Source organism: Plecotus auritus (assembly GCF_963455305.1).
Source record: "Plecotus auritus genome assembly, chromosome: 4".
NCBI classification, from domain to species: domain Eukaryota; kingdom Metazoa; phylum Chordata; class Mammalia; order Chiroptera; family Vespertilionidae; genus Plecotus; species Plecotus auritus.
The window spans coordinates 78411042-78426689 of record NC_137775.1 but is presented as its reverse complement, the minus strand read 5'-3'; the positions used below and the strand labels follow the sequence as shown (position 1 = coordinate 78426689).

Below are 15648 nucleotides of genomic sequence, written 5' to 3'. Positions count from 1 at the left end.
GCAAATATACTTATATTTATTGTCATAGAAAGATAGTTATAATTGTTTTCAAGGAAAAAAATTTATAAATTTTATATATGGGACCTCATTCATGAGAAAAGCTCCATTGTTCACTCAGGGAAGAAGTTTTCGTGTTAAAAACTGATAGAGAATATTCTAGATAATAAATATTTTGAAAGTTAATTTTAAGAATTTGAATGTTGGTTGATTTTAATTGTCTATAATTCAGCTTTGCCTTATGTTTTAGGAAGCTGCAGATGATGGACATAAAAACAACCTTCTTCCTCAGATTATTCAGTGTTTTGCATGTCCAAATTGCTTCCTTCTTTTTAGCGGCAAGGATGAGTGTATGAAGCACATGTCTGGAAAGAATCATTTCCATCAGCGTTTTAAACTGGGTGGTATGTTCTCTGAAAATTATTAAACCACTTTAATTTTTGCTGAGTTTCCATACTTCTGAGATAATTTTTGAGGTTTCTTATCCTCATGCTAGTATGCAAACTGTGAAAGTGAAACATTTTTAATTCTTTTTTTAAAGAAAAGATTCTCAGTATTTACCGGTATCTAAGACTAAGGTTTACTTTGAGAAATGAAAAGAAACTTGGGAAGAAAACATTCAGAGTAATGTCTTTACATACATGATATCTGGGAATTTGGGTGTTTTTCCACATCTTTTGCACTTAAGGCTAGAAAATCGACTTTCAGATTTTTATTATATAAGTATCTTTTACTTACTCTAACTGATATTGAGGAAGACAAAAGGGAGGAAAGGTTGGGTTACTATACTCAAATCTTTGCAAGTTATAATTTTTTTTTTCCAGATGACAAGAGAATAGCATATCCAATATCATTTCCATCTTTTGCAAAGAAACTTTTGATCTCTCTGTGCAAAGATGTTCCGTTTCAAGTTAAGTGTGTGGCCTGCCACCAGACACTGCGTTCCCATATGGAGCTCACTGCCCATTTCAGGTTCGTAAGGGAATCCTGCCCAATAAGCTCTTCACCAGTGGGATTCAACAAATACTGCTCTATTCCATGTTTCTCTCCTTTTAAAACAAGAATGTGCATTTGCCTGGAAAATAACCAAATTAGCATAAGAGAGGATTAGAGTTATGGAAGAAGTGGATATATTGATATTGCTGTGAATGTAAAACAAGGTAATAGTTCTAAGTCTGTATGTGATGTTTCTCAGTGTGTTCTGTGAGTGTTATATATAGGGAAGGAGAGGGTTAAAATAGAACTATGGCTCTAAGTCAACCAGAATGGAATGTATCATATCCATATGAAAGATTAAATTTCATGAAAGGCCAAATTTATCTTAATCAAGAAGATTTCAGTATGATTTTTTTGTCTTTACAAAGGAAATTATCAAGCAGTATACAAAAGGAGAATAGTGTAATGACCCCTATATACCTTTTACCCAGCTTCAGTAGTTATCAGTACATGGCAGTGTGTTTTATTTATATTCTCATCCCCTGCAGATTATATTGAAGCAAATCATGTCATTTTATCTGTAATTATTTCAGTATGTGTACATAAATGATAAGGGCTCTTTTAAAAATTAGTACCATTATCATACCTTAAAAAATGAATAGTTTTTTAATATCATCAAATGCCTAGTTAATGAATTTCCTTGATTATGTCATGAAGTTTTTTTATATTTGGTTTTTTGGAATCTGGATTCAGACATAGTCTGTACTTTGCATTAAGATGCTTTGTCTCTTACGTCTCTTTTTTTCTATTATTTCTTTAAAATGCATTAAAAGTTTACCTACAATTGCATTTGTTTAAATATTTTTTTAAATTGATTTTTAGGGTGAGAAGAAGTGAGAGGGATAGAGAGATGGAAACATCGGCTGCCTCTTGGACGTTCCCTACTGGGGATTGAGGCCATAACCCGGGCATGCGCCCTAACCTGGAATTGAACCAGTGACCTCTTGGTTCATAGGTTGATGCTCGACCGCTGAGCCACACTGACCGGGCTACAATTGTACAATTTTAACTTTCACAATTTGACAAATGGATACTTCTGTTTAACCTACACTTTTGCCATAATACTAGAGGCCTGGTGCACAAAAATTCGTGCACTGATGGAGGGAATCTGTCAGCCCAGCCTGCACCTTCTTGCAGTCCAGGACCCCTCAGGGGATGTCCACCTGCTTCCCTGGGGGATCGGGCCTAAGCTGGCAGTCAGACATTCCTCTGTCAGCCTGGGAGCCCTCGAGGGATGTCCGACTGCAGCTTAGGTCTGTGGGAAGTGGGCCTAAGCCACAGTCAGACATCCTTAGCGCTGCCATCCTTTGCGCTGCCGAGGAGGCGGGAGAGGCTCCTGCCACCACGCTGTGCTTGCAGCCATCAGCCTGCAGCCGTCAGCCCGGCCTGTGGCTGATCAGAGCTTCCCCTGTGGGAGTGCACTGACCACCAGGGGGCAGCTCCTGCGTTGAGCATCTGTCCCCTGGTGGTCAGTGCACATCATAGCGACCAGTTGTTCCCGGGTCGTCCTGCCGGTAGGGTCAATTTGCATATTACCCTTTTGTTATATAGGATGTTACCTCTCTGGGAAGTTCCATTGTGTCCCTTCCCAACTTTTTCCACCCTCTCATTTCCAGGCAATGTTTATTCTGATATTATATTTTTTATATCTTACATTAGTTTTATCTCTTCTTCAACTTTATATAAATGGAATCATATAGTATGTACTCTTTTGTATTTGTCATAGTATCTGGGAGATTGATCCATATTGGTCAGTACTTTGTTCCTTTTTACTGGTGAGTAGTACTGTATTCTACTGTATGAATATAGCACAGTTTGTTTATTCATTCTCATGTGGATGAACAGTTACTAGTAGATTATTGACAGTTTTTAACTGTTCCGAGTAAAGGTGCTATATACATTTTGTACAAATCTTTTTATGGATATATGTTTTCATTTCTCTTGGAACAATATGTAGGAATGGAATTGCTTGGTCAAAAAGTAGTTGTGTATTTTGTTTTATAAGAAACTACTAAACATTTTAGTGTGTATTTCTAGCAGCAAGATAGAGAATTCCAGTTATTCTATTTCCATACCAAGATTTGGTGTTGCCAGTCTTTTTCATTTTAGCTATTCTTTTGAGTGTCTCATTGTGGGTTTTTTTTTTTAATTTAGTAAATCTTTATTGTTCAGATTATTACAATTGTTCCTCTTTTTTCCCCCCAAGGCTCCCCTCCACCCAGTTCCCATCCCACCCTCTGCCCTTACCTCCCCCACACTGTCCTCATCCATAGGTGTACGCTTTTTGTCCAGTCTCTTCCCATACCCCCCCACACCCCTTTCCCCCCAAGAATTGTCAGTCCACTCGCTTTCTATGCCCTTGATTCTATTATATTCACCAGTTTATTCTGTTTATCAGATTTTTTATTCACTTGATTTTTAGATTCACTTGTTGATAGACATGTATTTGTTGTTCATAATTTTTATCTTTACCTTTTCTTCTTCTTCCTCTTCTTAAAGAATACCTTTCAGCATTTCATATAATACTAGTTGGGTGGTGATGAACTCCTTTAGCTTTTTCTTATCTGTGAAGCTCTTTGTCTGACCTTCAATTCTGAATGATAGCTTTGCTGGGTAGAGTAATCTTGGTTGTAGGTTCTTGCTACTCATCACTTTAAATATTTCTTGCCACTCCCGTCTGGCCTGCATAGTTTCTGTTGAGAAATCAGCTGACAATCGTATGGGTGCTCCCTTGTAGGTAATTAAATGTTTTTCTCTTGCTGCTTTTTTTTTTTTTTTTTTTTTTTTTAGATACAGGGAATTTTATTAAATTGGCATCGTTGGGACCAAAGAGATAAAATTATGGTCACTGCCAGCTTATCTGCAACCCTTCCTTTTAACAGGCGGATGAACACAACTTGAAACACAAGTCTTGCAGGTCTGAGAGACATTGAAGGGATTTCCTCAGAATTTAAACGTATTAATACAACCAATCATATAAATCTAAATATAAGCCAGTCCTACAGGTTCTGAGATGGCACTCGCCACCTCTGTGAAAAGTTGAACACTAGGAATCAAGTCCAACCATATTTTTAGAAGGGAGGACAGTAACAGTGCTTGCTGAACCAAAATTATCATCAAAGCTCAAAAAGCCAACCATACTCATTTAAACCCCAAGCCAATCTTATTTAAATCAGGACTGCCCGAAAGAAATGCTCTATTAGCCATTCATGATCTGAATTCTGGTGTATGAGATCAATTTAAATATGGTACACATAAAAAAAGTCATGAGACATTTGTAATAAATAAGGCAGTGGCCAACTATTACTCATTAGTAGCTTTTTTAAGATAAGCTATCAAGTCTGCCCTTTCTGCACTCTTCTTAATGCCAGTGAAGATCATTTTTGTTCCAGGGATGTACTTCTTGGGATTCTCCAAATACTCCATCAGAGTAGCCTCACCCCAGGTGATACCTTTGTTCTTGTTGGCATCCGTGTAAGAAAATCCAGGGGCCTGACCTGTCTTTCGCCCAAAGAGACCATGGAGATTTGGCCCAGTCTTGTGCTTGCCTCCCTTTTCCACAGTATGGCACTGGGCACACTTCTGAACAAAAATCTTCTTGCCCTTCTCAACATCACCCATTTTTAAATTGCTTGTTAGTCGCGCGTGACACGGAGGTCCCCACTCACAAGCCGGATGTCCCGCTCTCTCCTCTTGCTGCTTTTAATATTCTCTCTTTGTCTTTTGCTCTTGGCATTTTAATTATGATGTGTCTTGGTGTGGTCCTCTTTGGATTCCTTTTGTTTGGGGCTCTGTGCACTTCCTGGACTTGTAAGTCTATTTTTTTCACCAGTTGGGGGAAGTTTTCAGTCATTATTTCTTCAAATAGGTTTTCAGTATCTTGCTCTCTCTCTTCTTCTGGCACCCCCATAATTTGGATGTTGGTACGTTTGAGGTTGTCCCAGAGGCTCCTTACACTATCTTCAAATTTTTGGATTCTTTTTTCTTTTTGCCTTCCTGGCTGAGTGTTTTTTGCTTCTTTGTAGTTCAAATCTTTGACTTGATTCTTGCAGTCCTCTAGTCTGCTGTTAGGACTCTGTATAATATTTTTTATTTCAGTCAGTGTATGTTTAATTTCTAGTTGGTCCTTTTTTATATCCTCGAGGGTCTCGCTAAATTTATCGGCCTTTTTTAGGAAATTCTTGAAAAACCTTATAACTGTGGTTTTGAACTCTATATCCAGTCGTTTGTTTTCCTCCATTTCTTTCATTTGTGATCTGTTTCTTTGTCTCCGCATTTTCGCTACTTCCCTGAGTTGGTAGAGTAGCTTTGTGTGTTAGGTGTCCTATAGGGCACAGTGGCTCAGCCTCCCCAGTTACCTGAGGTGGACACTCTTGGTGCACCCCTTTGTGGACTGTGTGCTCAGCCTTGCTATAGTTAAGTCTTGGTTGTTGTTGGTATCACTGGGAGGAATTGACCTTGAGGCCAATTGGCTGTGAGGATCAGTTGTGTCTACACTGGGAGAACTTCTGTGCTGGAGACACTCTTATGAGACAAGACTTGCAAAATTGCAAAAGCCTCTGTGCTCAGCTTGGATGGGGCGAAGTCTCAGGGCGGAGCAGACAGCCTTGGTTTCCCATCAGCCCTGCCCTATGAGGTCCCTGGGTCTCTGTGTCCCTTGGTAATTGCTGCAAGCACCTCTGAGAGAAAGCCACCCTCAAGTTCCGCCTGATGCCAGACAGTCCAGTTTCTCCCCGAATGAGTCTGGGTTCCCAGAAACTTGCCTGGAACTGGAGTTCAGCACAGTTGGGAACTTCCGTCTCCCTCCCGCTTTAGAAAGCCAGCTGCGCACTTAGCCGCCCGTGCATTTAGCAGTCAGTCCTCTCTGCGTGCGCACCTCCGGACCACTGCCTTCCGCAGCTCCCGAGTCTCAGTGTGCTTTCTCTTTTCCTGACAGTCCAGATTCCCCCCAAATGAGTCTGGTTTCCCAGCATCTCGCCTGGGACTGGAGTTCAGTGCAGTCGGGAGCTTCCGTCTCCCTCCCGCTTTAGAAGGCCAGCGTGCACTCAGCCGCCCATGCATACAGCCGCCCGTCCTCTTCGCGTGCAAGTCTCCGTATCTCAGCCTTTTGCAGCTCCTCTGAGTCTCAATGTGCTTTCCTCTTTTCTTCTAGTTGTAGAATTTCCACTCAGCCAGCTTTCCTATTGTTCTGGATGGTGTCCGTTTTGTCTTTTAGTTGTAGTTTAGATATTGTTGTGTGAGGCAGCGGTTTAGGTGTTTACCTATGCTGCCATCTTGGTTTCTCCTCTCATTGTGGTTTTTAATCTGCATTTTCCTGATGAACAATGATGTTAGGCACTTTTTCATGTACTTAGGACTATTCATTTATCTTCGTGAAATATCTGTTCAAGTCTTTTGCCTATTTTAAAAATTAGATTGTTTGCCTTTAAATGTGAGTTGGGGTTCTTTATATATTCTTGATATAAATCTTTTGTTAGGTATATGTACTGTGAATGCATTCTCTCCCAGTCTGGTGCATATTCATATTGTTAATTGTGTCTTTTGATGAGAAGTTTTTAATCTCATTAGGTGTAATTTATAGATTTTTTTTTCTTTTATAGTTATGCTTTCTCAGTCCTGAGAAACCTTTGCTTATTCTTGTTTCAGAAATATATTTTTTGTTTCTTTCATTTTTTAAAAAAGTTAAGCTTTTTAAAAGCTTTTACATTTATTTCTAAAATCTATCTTTGAACAGATTTTTGTTGATCTTTAAAACAACCAGCATTTGATTTCACTGATGATTGATTCTCTGTTTTTTTTCCCATTTTTTACTTTGTTGATTTCTGGTCTTTAAACTTTGGGTTTAATTTGCTTATCTTTTTCTAACTTTTTTTTTTATCCAAAATGTGTTTATTGGCTTGGTTTCCTACTCTTCTTGATTTGAGGTGCTTTTAGTGCTGCTTCCTTCTGAAGGAGCATCCTTCTATAAGCCTGGCTTTTCTTCCTGTTCTGACAGAGAACAGTGGAGCAACCAACACACAGAACTACTTTTTGTGCAGGTTAAAGATGGTGGTGATTTTGTAGCATCCTGGGCATTTCACATCCATGAAGTAGGAATTGGGGCTCTGCACCAGGCACTTTTTGTGTTTCCTCTTCTCCTCTTCTGGAGAGGGAAGAAGGAGCTCCTTTGTGCCAGGCATATTGTTGTGGGGAGGTCGTCTCTGCCAGAAAAGGGTTTTATTCTAGCTTTTTAAGGTAGAAGTTTAGATTGACTTTGGACCTTCTTTTTCTACATAAACATTTAAAGTTAAAAATTTTTGTCTAAGCATTGCTTTACCTGCATTCCTCAGATTTTTATAAGTTGTTTTTATTTAGTTAAAAATATTTTATCTTTTCTCTTTTAATATTTTCTTTGACCTGTAGATTTATTAGAAATGTGCTGTTTAACTTGTAAAGATTTAGGGATATAATTTCCAAATACTTAGGGATTTTTATTATTATTTCTTGTTTTCAGTTTAATTCCACTATAACTAAAGACCATACTCAATATAACTTCCCACTTTTAAAATATATTAAATGTATGGGATGGTAGCAGGTCTGTTCTCTTTGGAGTTTAGTATTGAAAGGAAGACAGTTGAAGCACAGTTCCAATTTTTCTTTTTCCCTAGAGAAGATGATTTATTTTCATTTAATTTTTGGAATAGTTTCTCACTTAATTGAGCCTGATTCTTTAATATAAAAGTAACTATTGACATGGCATATTCCTGACATAAAGTAAATCAGTTCTTAATGAATGGGTACCAGGTTATTGAGAATCTTACTGTAGCGTTCCTCCACCCAGTTTAATTATAAAGAAGTTATTGCTTGTCTGATAAAGTCCTCTGTCAGTGTATTTGATTCTGTTCTTAGTTTTTTTAAAGTTTGTCTGATTTTTAAAAAATCTTTTGATTCTAGTTTTACCCTTTTGTATATAGGATAGAAACAGACAAAATGTAGGTAATACTCAGGTACATTGAGCTGATAGAATCCTATCTAATCCTATCTAATAAAGAGGGAATATGCTAATTGACTGCCCTCCCCTCAAAGATGGCAGCACCCACAGCCAATAAGGAGGGAATATGCTAATTGATTGCCACACCCTCAAAGATGGCAGTGCCCACAGCCACAAGATGGTGGCACCCAGTCCCCTCAGCCCGGCGGGGCAGCAGGTGGCGTAGCAAGGCCTTGCTGTGCACCTGCCTCCAGAGTCCCCCAGTCTCCTCAGCCCCCCAGCCGCCCAGGGCCTCCCGAGGCTCAGGTAACCAAGGCTGGCCGAGGTTTGCGCTGCTGGCAGTGGCAGTAGCAGAGGTGTGATGGAGCGTCGCCTTCCCTTGATCGCCAGGTCACCTCCTGGACTATGAGAGGGGTCAGGCTGGGCTGAGGGACCTCCCCTCCAGTGCATGAATTTTCATTCACTGGGCCTCTAGTATTATATAACTTGTATCTTTACTGAGAAATATTTTTTAGTGCTTATGTATATGTTGTTTATTTTATAACTAGAGGCCTGGTGCACGAAATTCGTGCATGGGGGGTGTGTCCCTCAGCCCAGCCTGCACCCTCTCCAATCTGGGACCCCTTTCACAATCTAGGACTGCTGGCTCCCAATGCTCGCCTGCCTGCCTTCCTGATTGCCCTTAACCGCTTCTGCCTGCCAGCCTAATCACCCCCTAACCACTCTCCTGCCAGCCTGATTGATGCCTAACTGCTCCCCTGCCAGCCTCTTTGCCCCTAACTGCCCTCCCCTGCAGGACTGGGTCCCCCCCCAACTGCCCTTCCCTGCAGGCCCGGTCGCCCTCAACTTCCCTCCTCTGCCGGCCTGGTCACCTCTAACTGCCCTTCCCTGCAGGCTTGATCACCCCCAACTGCCCTCCCTTGCAGGCCTGGTCCCTCCCAACTGCTCTCCCCTGCTTGCCATCTTGTGGCAGCCATCTTGTGTCCACATGGGGGCAGCCATCTTTGACCACATGGGTGCAGCCATCTTGTGTGTTGGAGTGATGGTCAATTTGCATATTACTCTTTTATTAGATAGGATAGAGGCCTGGTGCATGGGTGGGGGCCAGCTGGTTTGCCTTGAAGGGTGTCCTGGATCAGGGTAGGGGTTCCCTTTGGGCGTGGGGTGGCCTGGGCGAGGGGCCTGTGGTGGTTTGCAGGCCAGCCATGCCCCCTGGTGACCCAAGTGGAGGCCATGGGATCTGGGATTTATTTATCTTCTACAAAAATTTGTAGCCTTGAGCAGAGCCAAGCCTCCTGCTTGCTCCGTGGCGGCAGCCATTTTTGTTGGGATTTATTTATCTTCTATAATTGAAACTTTGTAGCCTTGAGTGGAGGCCAAGCCAGGCCAGGGCTGCGGAAGCTTGGCTTCCTCCATCACCAGGGACAACTCAAGCCTCCTGCTCTCTCCAGCTTCATGGCTGCTACCATTTTTGTTGGGATTTATTTATCTTCTATAATTAAAACTTTGTAGCCTTAAGTGGAGGCCTGGGCTGGCCAGGATGTGCGGAAAGCTTGGCTTCCTCCATTGCCGGGGAAACCCAAGCCTCTTGCTCGCTCTGTGGCTGCAGCCATCTTGGTTGGGTTAATTTGCATACTCGCTCCTGATTGGCTGGTGGGTGTGGCTTGTGGGTGTAGCGGAGTGATGGGTAATTTGCATATTACACTTTTATAAGATAGGATTCCTACAATAAAAGCAGAGATATTGCATTTAGAAAATACTTATGAGAGTTTTTCTTATCCACTTTATTTTTTTAAATATTTTAATTGAATTTATTGCAGTGACATTGATTAATAAAATTATATAGGTGTCAGTATAGAATTCTATAATGACTGTATATTGAATTATGTGTTCACAACTCCAAGTGAAGTCTCCTTCCATCACCATTTACCCCGTCTTTGATCTCCCCCACCCCCCTTTCCCTCTAGCATACTGTTGTTTGTGTCTATGAGTTTTGTTTTGCTTAATCTCTTCACCTTTTCTTATCCACTTTAGAGTTCGTTGTCGGAATGCTGGTCCTGTAGCTGTAGCTGAGAAAAGCATTGCCCAGATTGCAGAGAAATTCATATTAAGAGGTTATTGTTCAAATTGCAACCAAGCCTTTGTGAATGAAACCAGTACCCGAAACCATAAGCAAAATTTAGGACACAAAGTCCGAGTCATTAACTCAATGGAAGAATCAGTCTTACTTTATAGCTACATCAGTGAAGGGAAAAAATCTCCTCCTGACTTGAATCTATTGCTAGATCAATCGAAATTTTCATCACTTAAAAGAACTATGTCTTTCCAAGAATCTAGCTCACAAGATTGCAGTACCATTCCAAAAAAGAAGATGAACTTAGAAGATAAAAGCCATGAAGATATGGTTTGTGTCCAGGAAGGAAAGTCAGTTGTTAAAACCTGGGTTTGTGAATGCCACCAACGATTCCCAAGTGAAGATTTAGTAGAAAAGCATGTTTTCTCAGCAAATACAATGTGTTTTAAGTGTGTGGTCTGTGGAAAGGTATGTGAAGATTCAGGTGTGATCCGTTTACATATGAGTCGGATACATGGAGGGGCACATTTAAATAACTTTCTTTTCTGGTGTCGAACGTGCAAAAAGGAATTAACAAGGAAAGAAACTATCATGGCACATGTGACTGAATTTCATAGTGGTCACAGGTATTTTTATGAGACAGATGAGGTAGAAAGTGAAATTTTGCCATCATCCTCTACAATAGTGGGGAGTAATTTGACTGTTAAGAATCCTTCTTCAACTATTGCTATTGTTGATCATTCCCCACCAAACAGTCCTCCAAGGGGTAAATGGCAATGCCGAATCTGTGAAGATATGTTTGATTCCCAAGAATGTGTAAAACAGCATTGCATGTCTTTAGCAAGTCACCAGTTTCATAGATACAGCTGTGCTCATTGCAAAAAGACTTTTCACAAGATAGAAACACTTTACCGACATTGCCAAGATGCACATGACAATGAGATAAAGATTAAGTACTTCTGTGGGCTTTGTGATCTCACCTTTAATGTGGAAGAAGCATTTTTGAGTCATTATAAGGAGCACCACAGCATAGATTATGTGTTTGTGCCAGAAAAAACTGAAATTTCAATTAAAACTGAGAATGATTTTCCTGTGCTAGAGACCGGTAATCTGTTAACCTGTGGTTGTCGTGAGAGTTACATCTGTAAAGTCAACAGAAGGGAAGATTATAGTAGATGTCTCCAAACGATGCTGGATAAAGGTAAATTGTGGTTTCGCTGCAGTTTGTGTTCAGCAACAGCACAGAATGCAGCCGACATGAACACTCATATCCATCAAGTGCACAGCGAAGCAAAGAGGGTGGAGGAGGAGCAGCAGTATGTAATCAAGTGTGGCACCTGCACCAAAGGGTTTCATGATCCTGAGAGTGCTCAGCAGCACTTCCATACAAAACATTGCTTCTTACAGAAAGCCAGTGTGGCGCATTTTGGATTTGAACAAACAAGCCCGTACAAGTTTGCTGCCAATGCCTCACGTACAGAGAGAAAACTGAAACAGGCAGTAAGCTATCCAAAAAATTCAGACATGGAGAAAGGAGCCGAGAATGACCTCAGCTGTCAGAATATAGGTATGCTTTACCACTCTAATGTCTGTGCAGATTTCTGTATTAATGTAGAAACGTGTATTGTAGCCATCATTTTTGTGAAAACTAGTAATGATTCAGTTTTGAAACAACCAACATGATTGGATGATACGTTAGTTAATTACTGTAGCATATACTTCGTAGGGATTTATATTCCTACTACTATATCAAGCCAGCCATTTTCTAAACTTAAGGGGACCAAGCGTGTATGTTAGCTTTAAGTAGTATGTATTTTAGATAACATTTTTTCTTTTACAAAAGGCATGGGGATTTGAGAGATGAAGGAAATTTACAGTGTTTCAGAAAGTAAGATTTTAATGTTATCCTGGACATAATATTTTGATTTTAATTCAAATCATGATAAATCAAGTAGAATTCTTTTTGTTTCTATTTTGGCCTTATTCTATAAGTACAAGAAATCTTCAAGGTCACTTTAGAATTTGTATATTTTTGTTATGATTTGTTTTTAATCAAAGCTTTTACTTATAGTTAAAATAGGAATTAGAAGTAGAGTTATAAGTGGTAGCAAAAACCAGGGAGAGGAATGAGGTGTGGATCCCTTGTTTGTACTTACTCTAGACTTTCCTTCTCCTATATGGTAAGATTAAGTAAGCCTAGAAGAGTGCAATGTTTTTATTTGTTTAGAAATATTATTTGTTTTGTTTAAAGTATAATTGCAAGTCTATATCCTTTAAAAAAAATTTTTTTAATATATTTTATTGACATTTTTACAGAGAGGAAGGGAGAGGGATAGAGAGCTAGAAACATCGATGAGAGAGAAACATCGATCAGCTGCCTCCTGCACACCTCCCACTGGGGATGTGCCCGCAACCAAGGTACATGCCCCTGACCGGAATCGAACCCGGGACCCTTCAGTCCACAGGCCGACGCTCTATCCACCGAGCCAAACCGGTCTCGGCTCCTTTAAAAATTTTTTATTAAATTTGTTGGGTTGACATTGGTTAATAAAATTATATAGTCTTCAGGTGTACAATTGTATAATACATCATCTATATAGTTCATTATGTGTTCACCACCTCAAGTCAAGTATCCTTCCATCACCATCTATTCCCCCTTTACCCTCTTCTACCTCCTCCTACCCCCCTTTCCCTCTGATAATCGTCATACTGTTGTCTATATCTATGAACTGTTGTAACTGTTGTTGTTTTCTTTGCTTAATTCCTTCACCATAACTATTAACTCTTGATATGTTTTACCATGTAGAGTGGAGACAATGAGGATATGTGAAAAATTTGGCTAATAAAGTATTCTTATGAAATACTGAATTTTTACAGGCTTGCTCTCTGGCACATGTAGATCTCAGCATCACCTTTAGTCATGGCATATTTTATGTAAGAAATTATTAATTGACATATTACAGACCTATTTAACACTACTTCAAACAGTAAACCTGTGGTCACCCCATTTTATGTTTTCTTTTGCTTTTCTATTGCTCTTCTGATTATTTTTTGGAAATTTGGATTGGTTATTTTTAATAGAAGATGACTGTAGTATCTAAATCTACACTAATTAGAATTTTAAGAAAAGATATAAGGTGATGGGTGGCTTGGAAATGGGAGGGGATACAGTAGTATATTTGAGGAAGTCTCTATTAGGTTGAGCAGAAGCTATTTATTTTATAAATAATTTAATATTTTAAGGTTTGCATTGCTACCACTAGAGACTTTAAGGCTTTGTCAAGGTAGAAAAGTATGAAAGAAGGGAAAGGGAGGGAGAATGAGAATTGGAGAGTGGTAGAGGATGAAAGAATCTGAGAGAATCAAGAAAGATGTGCTTGTAGTGAAGTACTGAAGTGTCACCAATGCCTATTATGCACCACTTTATGGTGCAGGTTGTAGGTTATCTCATTTCTGCTCTATATGGTATTTAATCACAAGCCAGAGGGCTACTAATAAATCAGTCTATATTGGGAAAAGAACGAAATTATCCAATTTAAATGTACTGTGTCATGTACAGGTTTGAACTTTACAAAAAGGTTTAGATGAGAATAACATGCAAGATTAATATTTTGCATATTCTCTGAGAAATTGAAATGTTTTTAGCTAATTCTTACTGAATCCATATTAATGTTTTTTTCTTAGATGAAGTTGTTGAGCTTCCAGATTTGGATTACCTGCGAACCATGACTCATATAGTATTTGTAGATTTTGATAACTGGTCCAACTTTTTTGGTCATCTACCAGGGCACCTTAACCAAGGAACATTTATTTGGGGCTTTCAAGGTATGGTTAATAAGGAAAACATTTGAGGCAGTCCCCATTTTGTTTTTTTCTTATAATAGGAATATATTGCAATATTGTCAATTTACATAATAGTTACTCTGTTATAATATTTTTTTCTACATTTCTCTATGGTAAATGTTAGCTCTTTAGTGACCCAAAGTTTGTCAATCTTTAGATACAGCTTGAAAAAGCCTTTATTTAATAACTTCTATGTGCCAGGTACTATACTTGGTGCTAATACATGCTTACGGATTTTAAAATATAAAGAAGTAGGCTGAGAAGTTTATTTTTTCTAAAGTATAAAACTAATAAGTAGTAGAGTTAGCTTTTGAACTTGGGCCTTGTGGCAACTGTGCTACTATTCAAAAATGTGCAACTTTATCTAAATCTTTTTACAAACCATTGACCAAACCTTGGAGAAAGACTTCTGTGATTTACAGAAGTTTAGTATAATGAGCATCTGATATACTTCATATTTGATAGGAAGCCACATATAAAGAGAATTGGAATTTAAGATAGAAACATAGTGACCTGGATAAGTTAGCCAGTACAACCTTTTAGTAAATCTAGCTTTGCTGTTGCCCATCATGTCTCTCCACTGGACAGACTTGACATATTTGTGAAAAACCACTAATGCTTACATTCATATGGAATGATACCATTCAAAGAATTTTCACACATTACTTTTGATTCTCCTTAATATCCCTGTGAGTTTTCAGATGAATAGGCAGATTCAGGGAAGTTGGTCTACGTTCCCAAGATTGTAAAGCAACAAGATGGTGATACCTGCACTAGAACTGAGTTCTTCTGCATTCTAATCTGGTACTTTCTCTCTAGAACACTTTTTTTTCCTAGTGTGTTTTCTTGATAAAATTTTCAGTTGTATCTAGTGTCTGGTTCTTTTTCTCCCGTTTGACTATCATTTATGCCTTTTTAAAAAATAATAGGAGGAAATACCAATTGGAAGCCTCCACTCAACTGTAAGATCTATAATTACCTGAATAGGATTGGATGCTTTTTCCTTCATCCTCGTTGTAGTAAAAGAAAAGATGCTGCTGATTTTGCCATATGTATGCATGTGAGTCATTGTTTTATTCCAGATTTAATGTGAATCTAGGACCTATTTGGATTTCCCACCCACTTTAATCATAACAAGATTGTAGATCATTCTTCAGTGTTATATTTTTGTATTAAACCTTCTATATCAGGTTCTACTTATGACTACTATAAGGGCAGAGACTAGAGCTTAATTATTTATTGCTTTTTCCCTAACTTCTATCAGACTCTTAGGTACCATAGTAAACTCTCAACTATTTATGGAATAAATGATCAAGAGATGACATTGCACTTGAGGTATACTAAGACACTTTTACGTTTTAACATCTCTTAGATTGGGAGGCACCTTAACAATCACTGTTGGCTAGACAGGATTTGCATTTGTTTCTGCTTTGCAAGTCACCCAGAGAAACAACCAGCCTGAGACCCAGTTTAAATTAAATTCTCTGCTTAAAGATTTATGTGTCACATTTATAACATGAATTTACTAGTACTCTGAAAACTTGTTGAATGATGCTTATGTTTTAAACCACAAGAGAGTTCTTTTTCCACCTATCCAGTGCCAATATTGAGTGTGCTAGTTACATTGCTTACCTTTTCTCTGTGGTTGATTTATAGCATTTCAGCTTTATGATAGGGGCCTCCTATTGGACTCCTTTTGGCCCCTCCCTCCCTTCCTCCCTCCCTTCTTTCCTTCCACATAAAATAGCTTATCTTTTAGTTGATGGTA

The 15648-nt window shown here is 39.1% G+C and overlaps 2 protein-coding genes and 1 pseudogene across 5 annotated transcripts in view; 1 reads left to right on the top strand and 2 right to left on the bottom strand.

Annotated features, from left to right (window-relative positions):
• Positions 1–15648, top strand: part of ZNF451 (zinc finger protein 451) — a 102588-nt gene that overhangs the window by 45547 nt on the left and 41393 nt on the right. For all 3 annotated transcript variants that reach the window (XR_013960317.1, XM_080663473.1, XM_080663472.1), the window contains 5 exons: positions 248–401; positions 822–969; positions 9998–11604; positions 13722–13862; positions 14810–14940. Coding sequence is in view for 2 of the 3 variants with exons in the window: in XM_080663473.1 (XP_080519599.1) it covers positions 248–401; positions 822–969; positions 9998–11604; positions 13722–13862; positions 14810–14940 (2181 nt within the window). In the remaining variant the exon portion in view is untranslated. The remainder of the gene's footprint in view (positions 1–247; positions 402–821; positions 970–9997; positions 11605–13721; positions 13863–14809; positions 14941–15648) is intronic.
• On the bottom strand, positions 4180–4620 carry LOC308246988 (cytochrome c-like). Its single transcript, XM_080665476.1, has one exon. The coding sequence runs from the start codon at positions 4612–4614 to the stop codon at positions 4297–4299; it is 318 nt and encodes a 105-aa protein (XP_080521602.1). The 5' UTR covers positions 4615–4620; the 3' UTR covers positions 4180–4296.
• LOC308246453 (small ribosomal subunit protein eS27-like) lies at positions 6924–7172 on the bottom strand (annotated as a pseudogene). The gene has a single exon. The product of its transcript is annotated as a small ribosomal subunit protein eS27-like (transcript).

Coding starts and splice junctions, on each gene's coding strand:
- LOC308246988 (XM_080665476.1), bottom strand. CDS start 4,614: ATGGGTGATGTTGAGAAGGGCAAGAAGATTTTTGTTCAGAAGTGTGCC.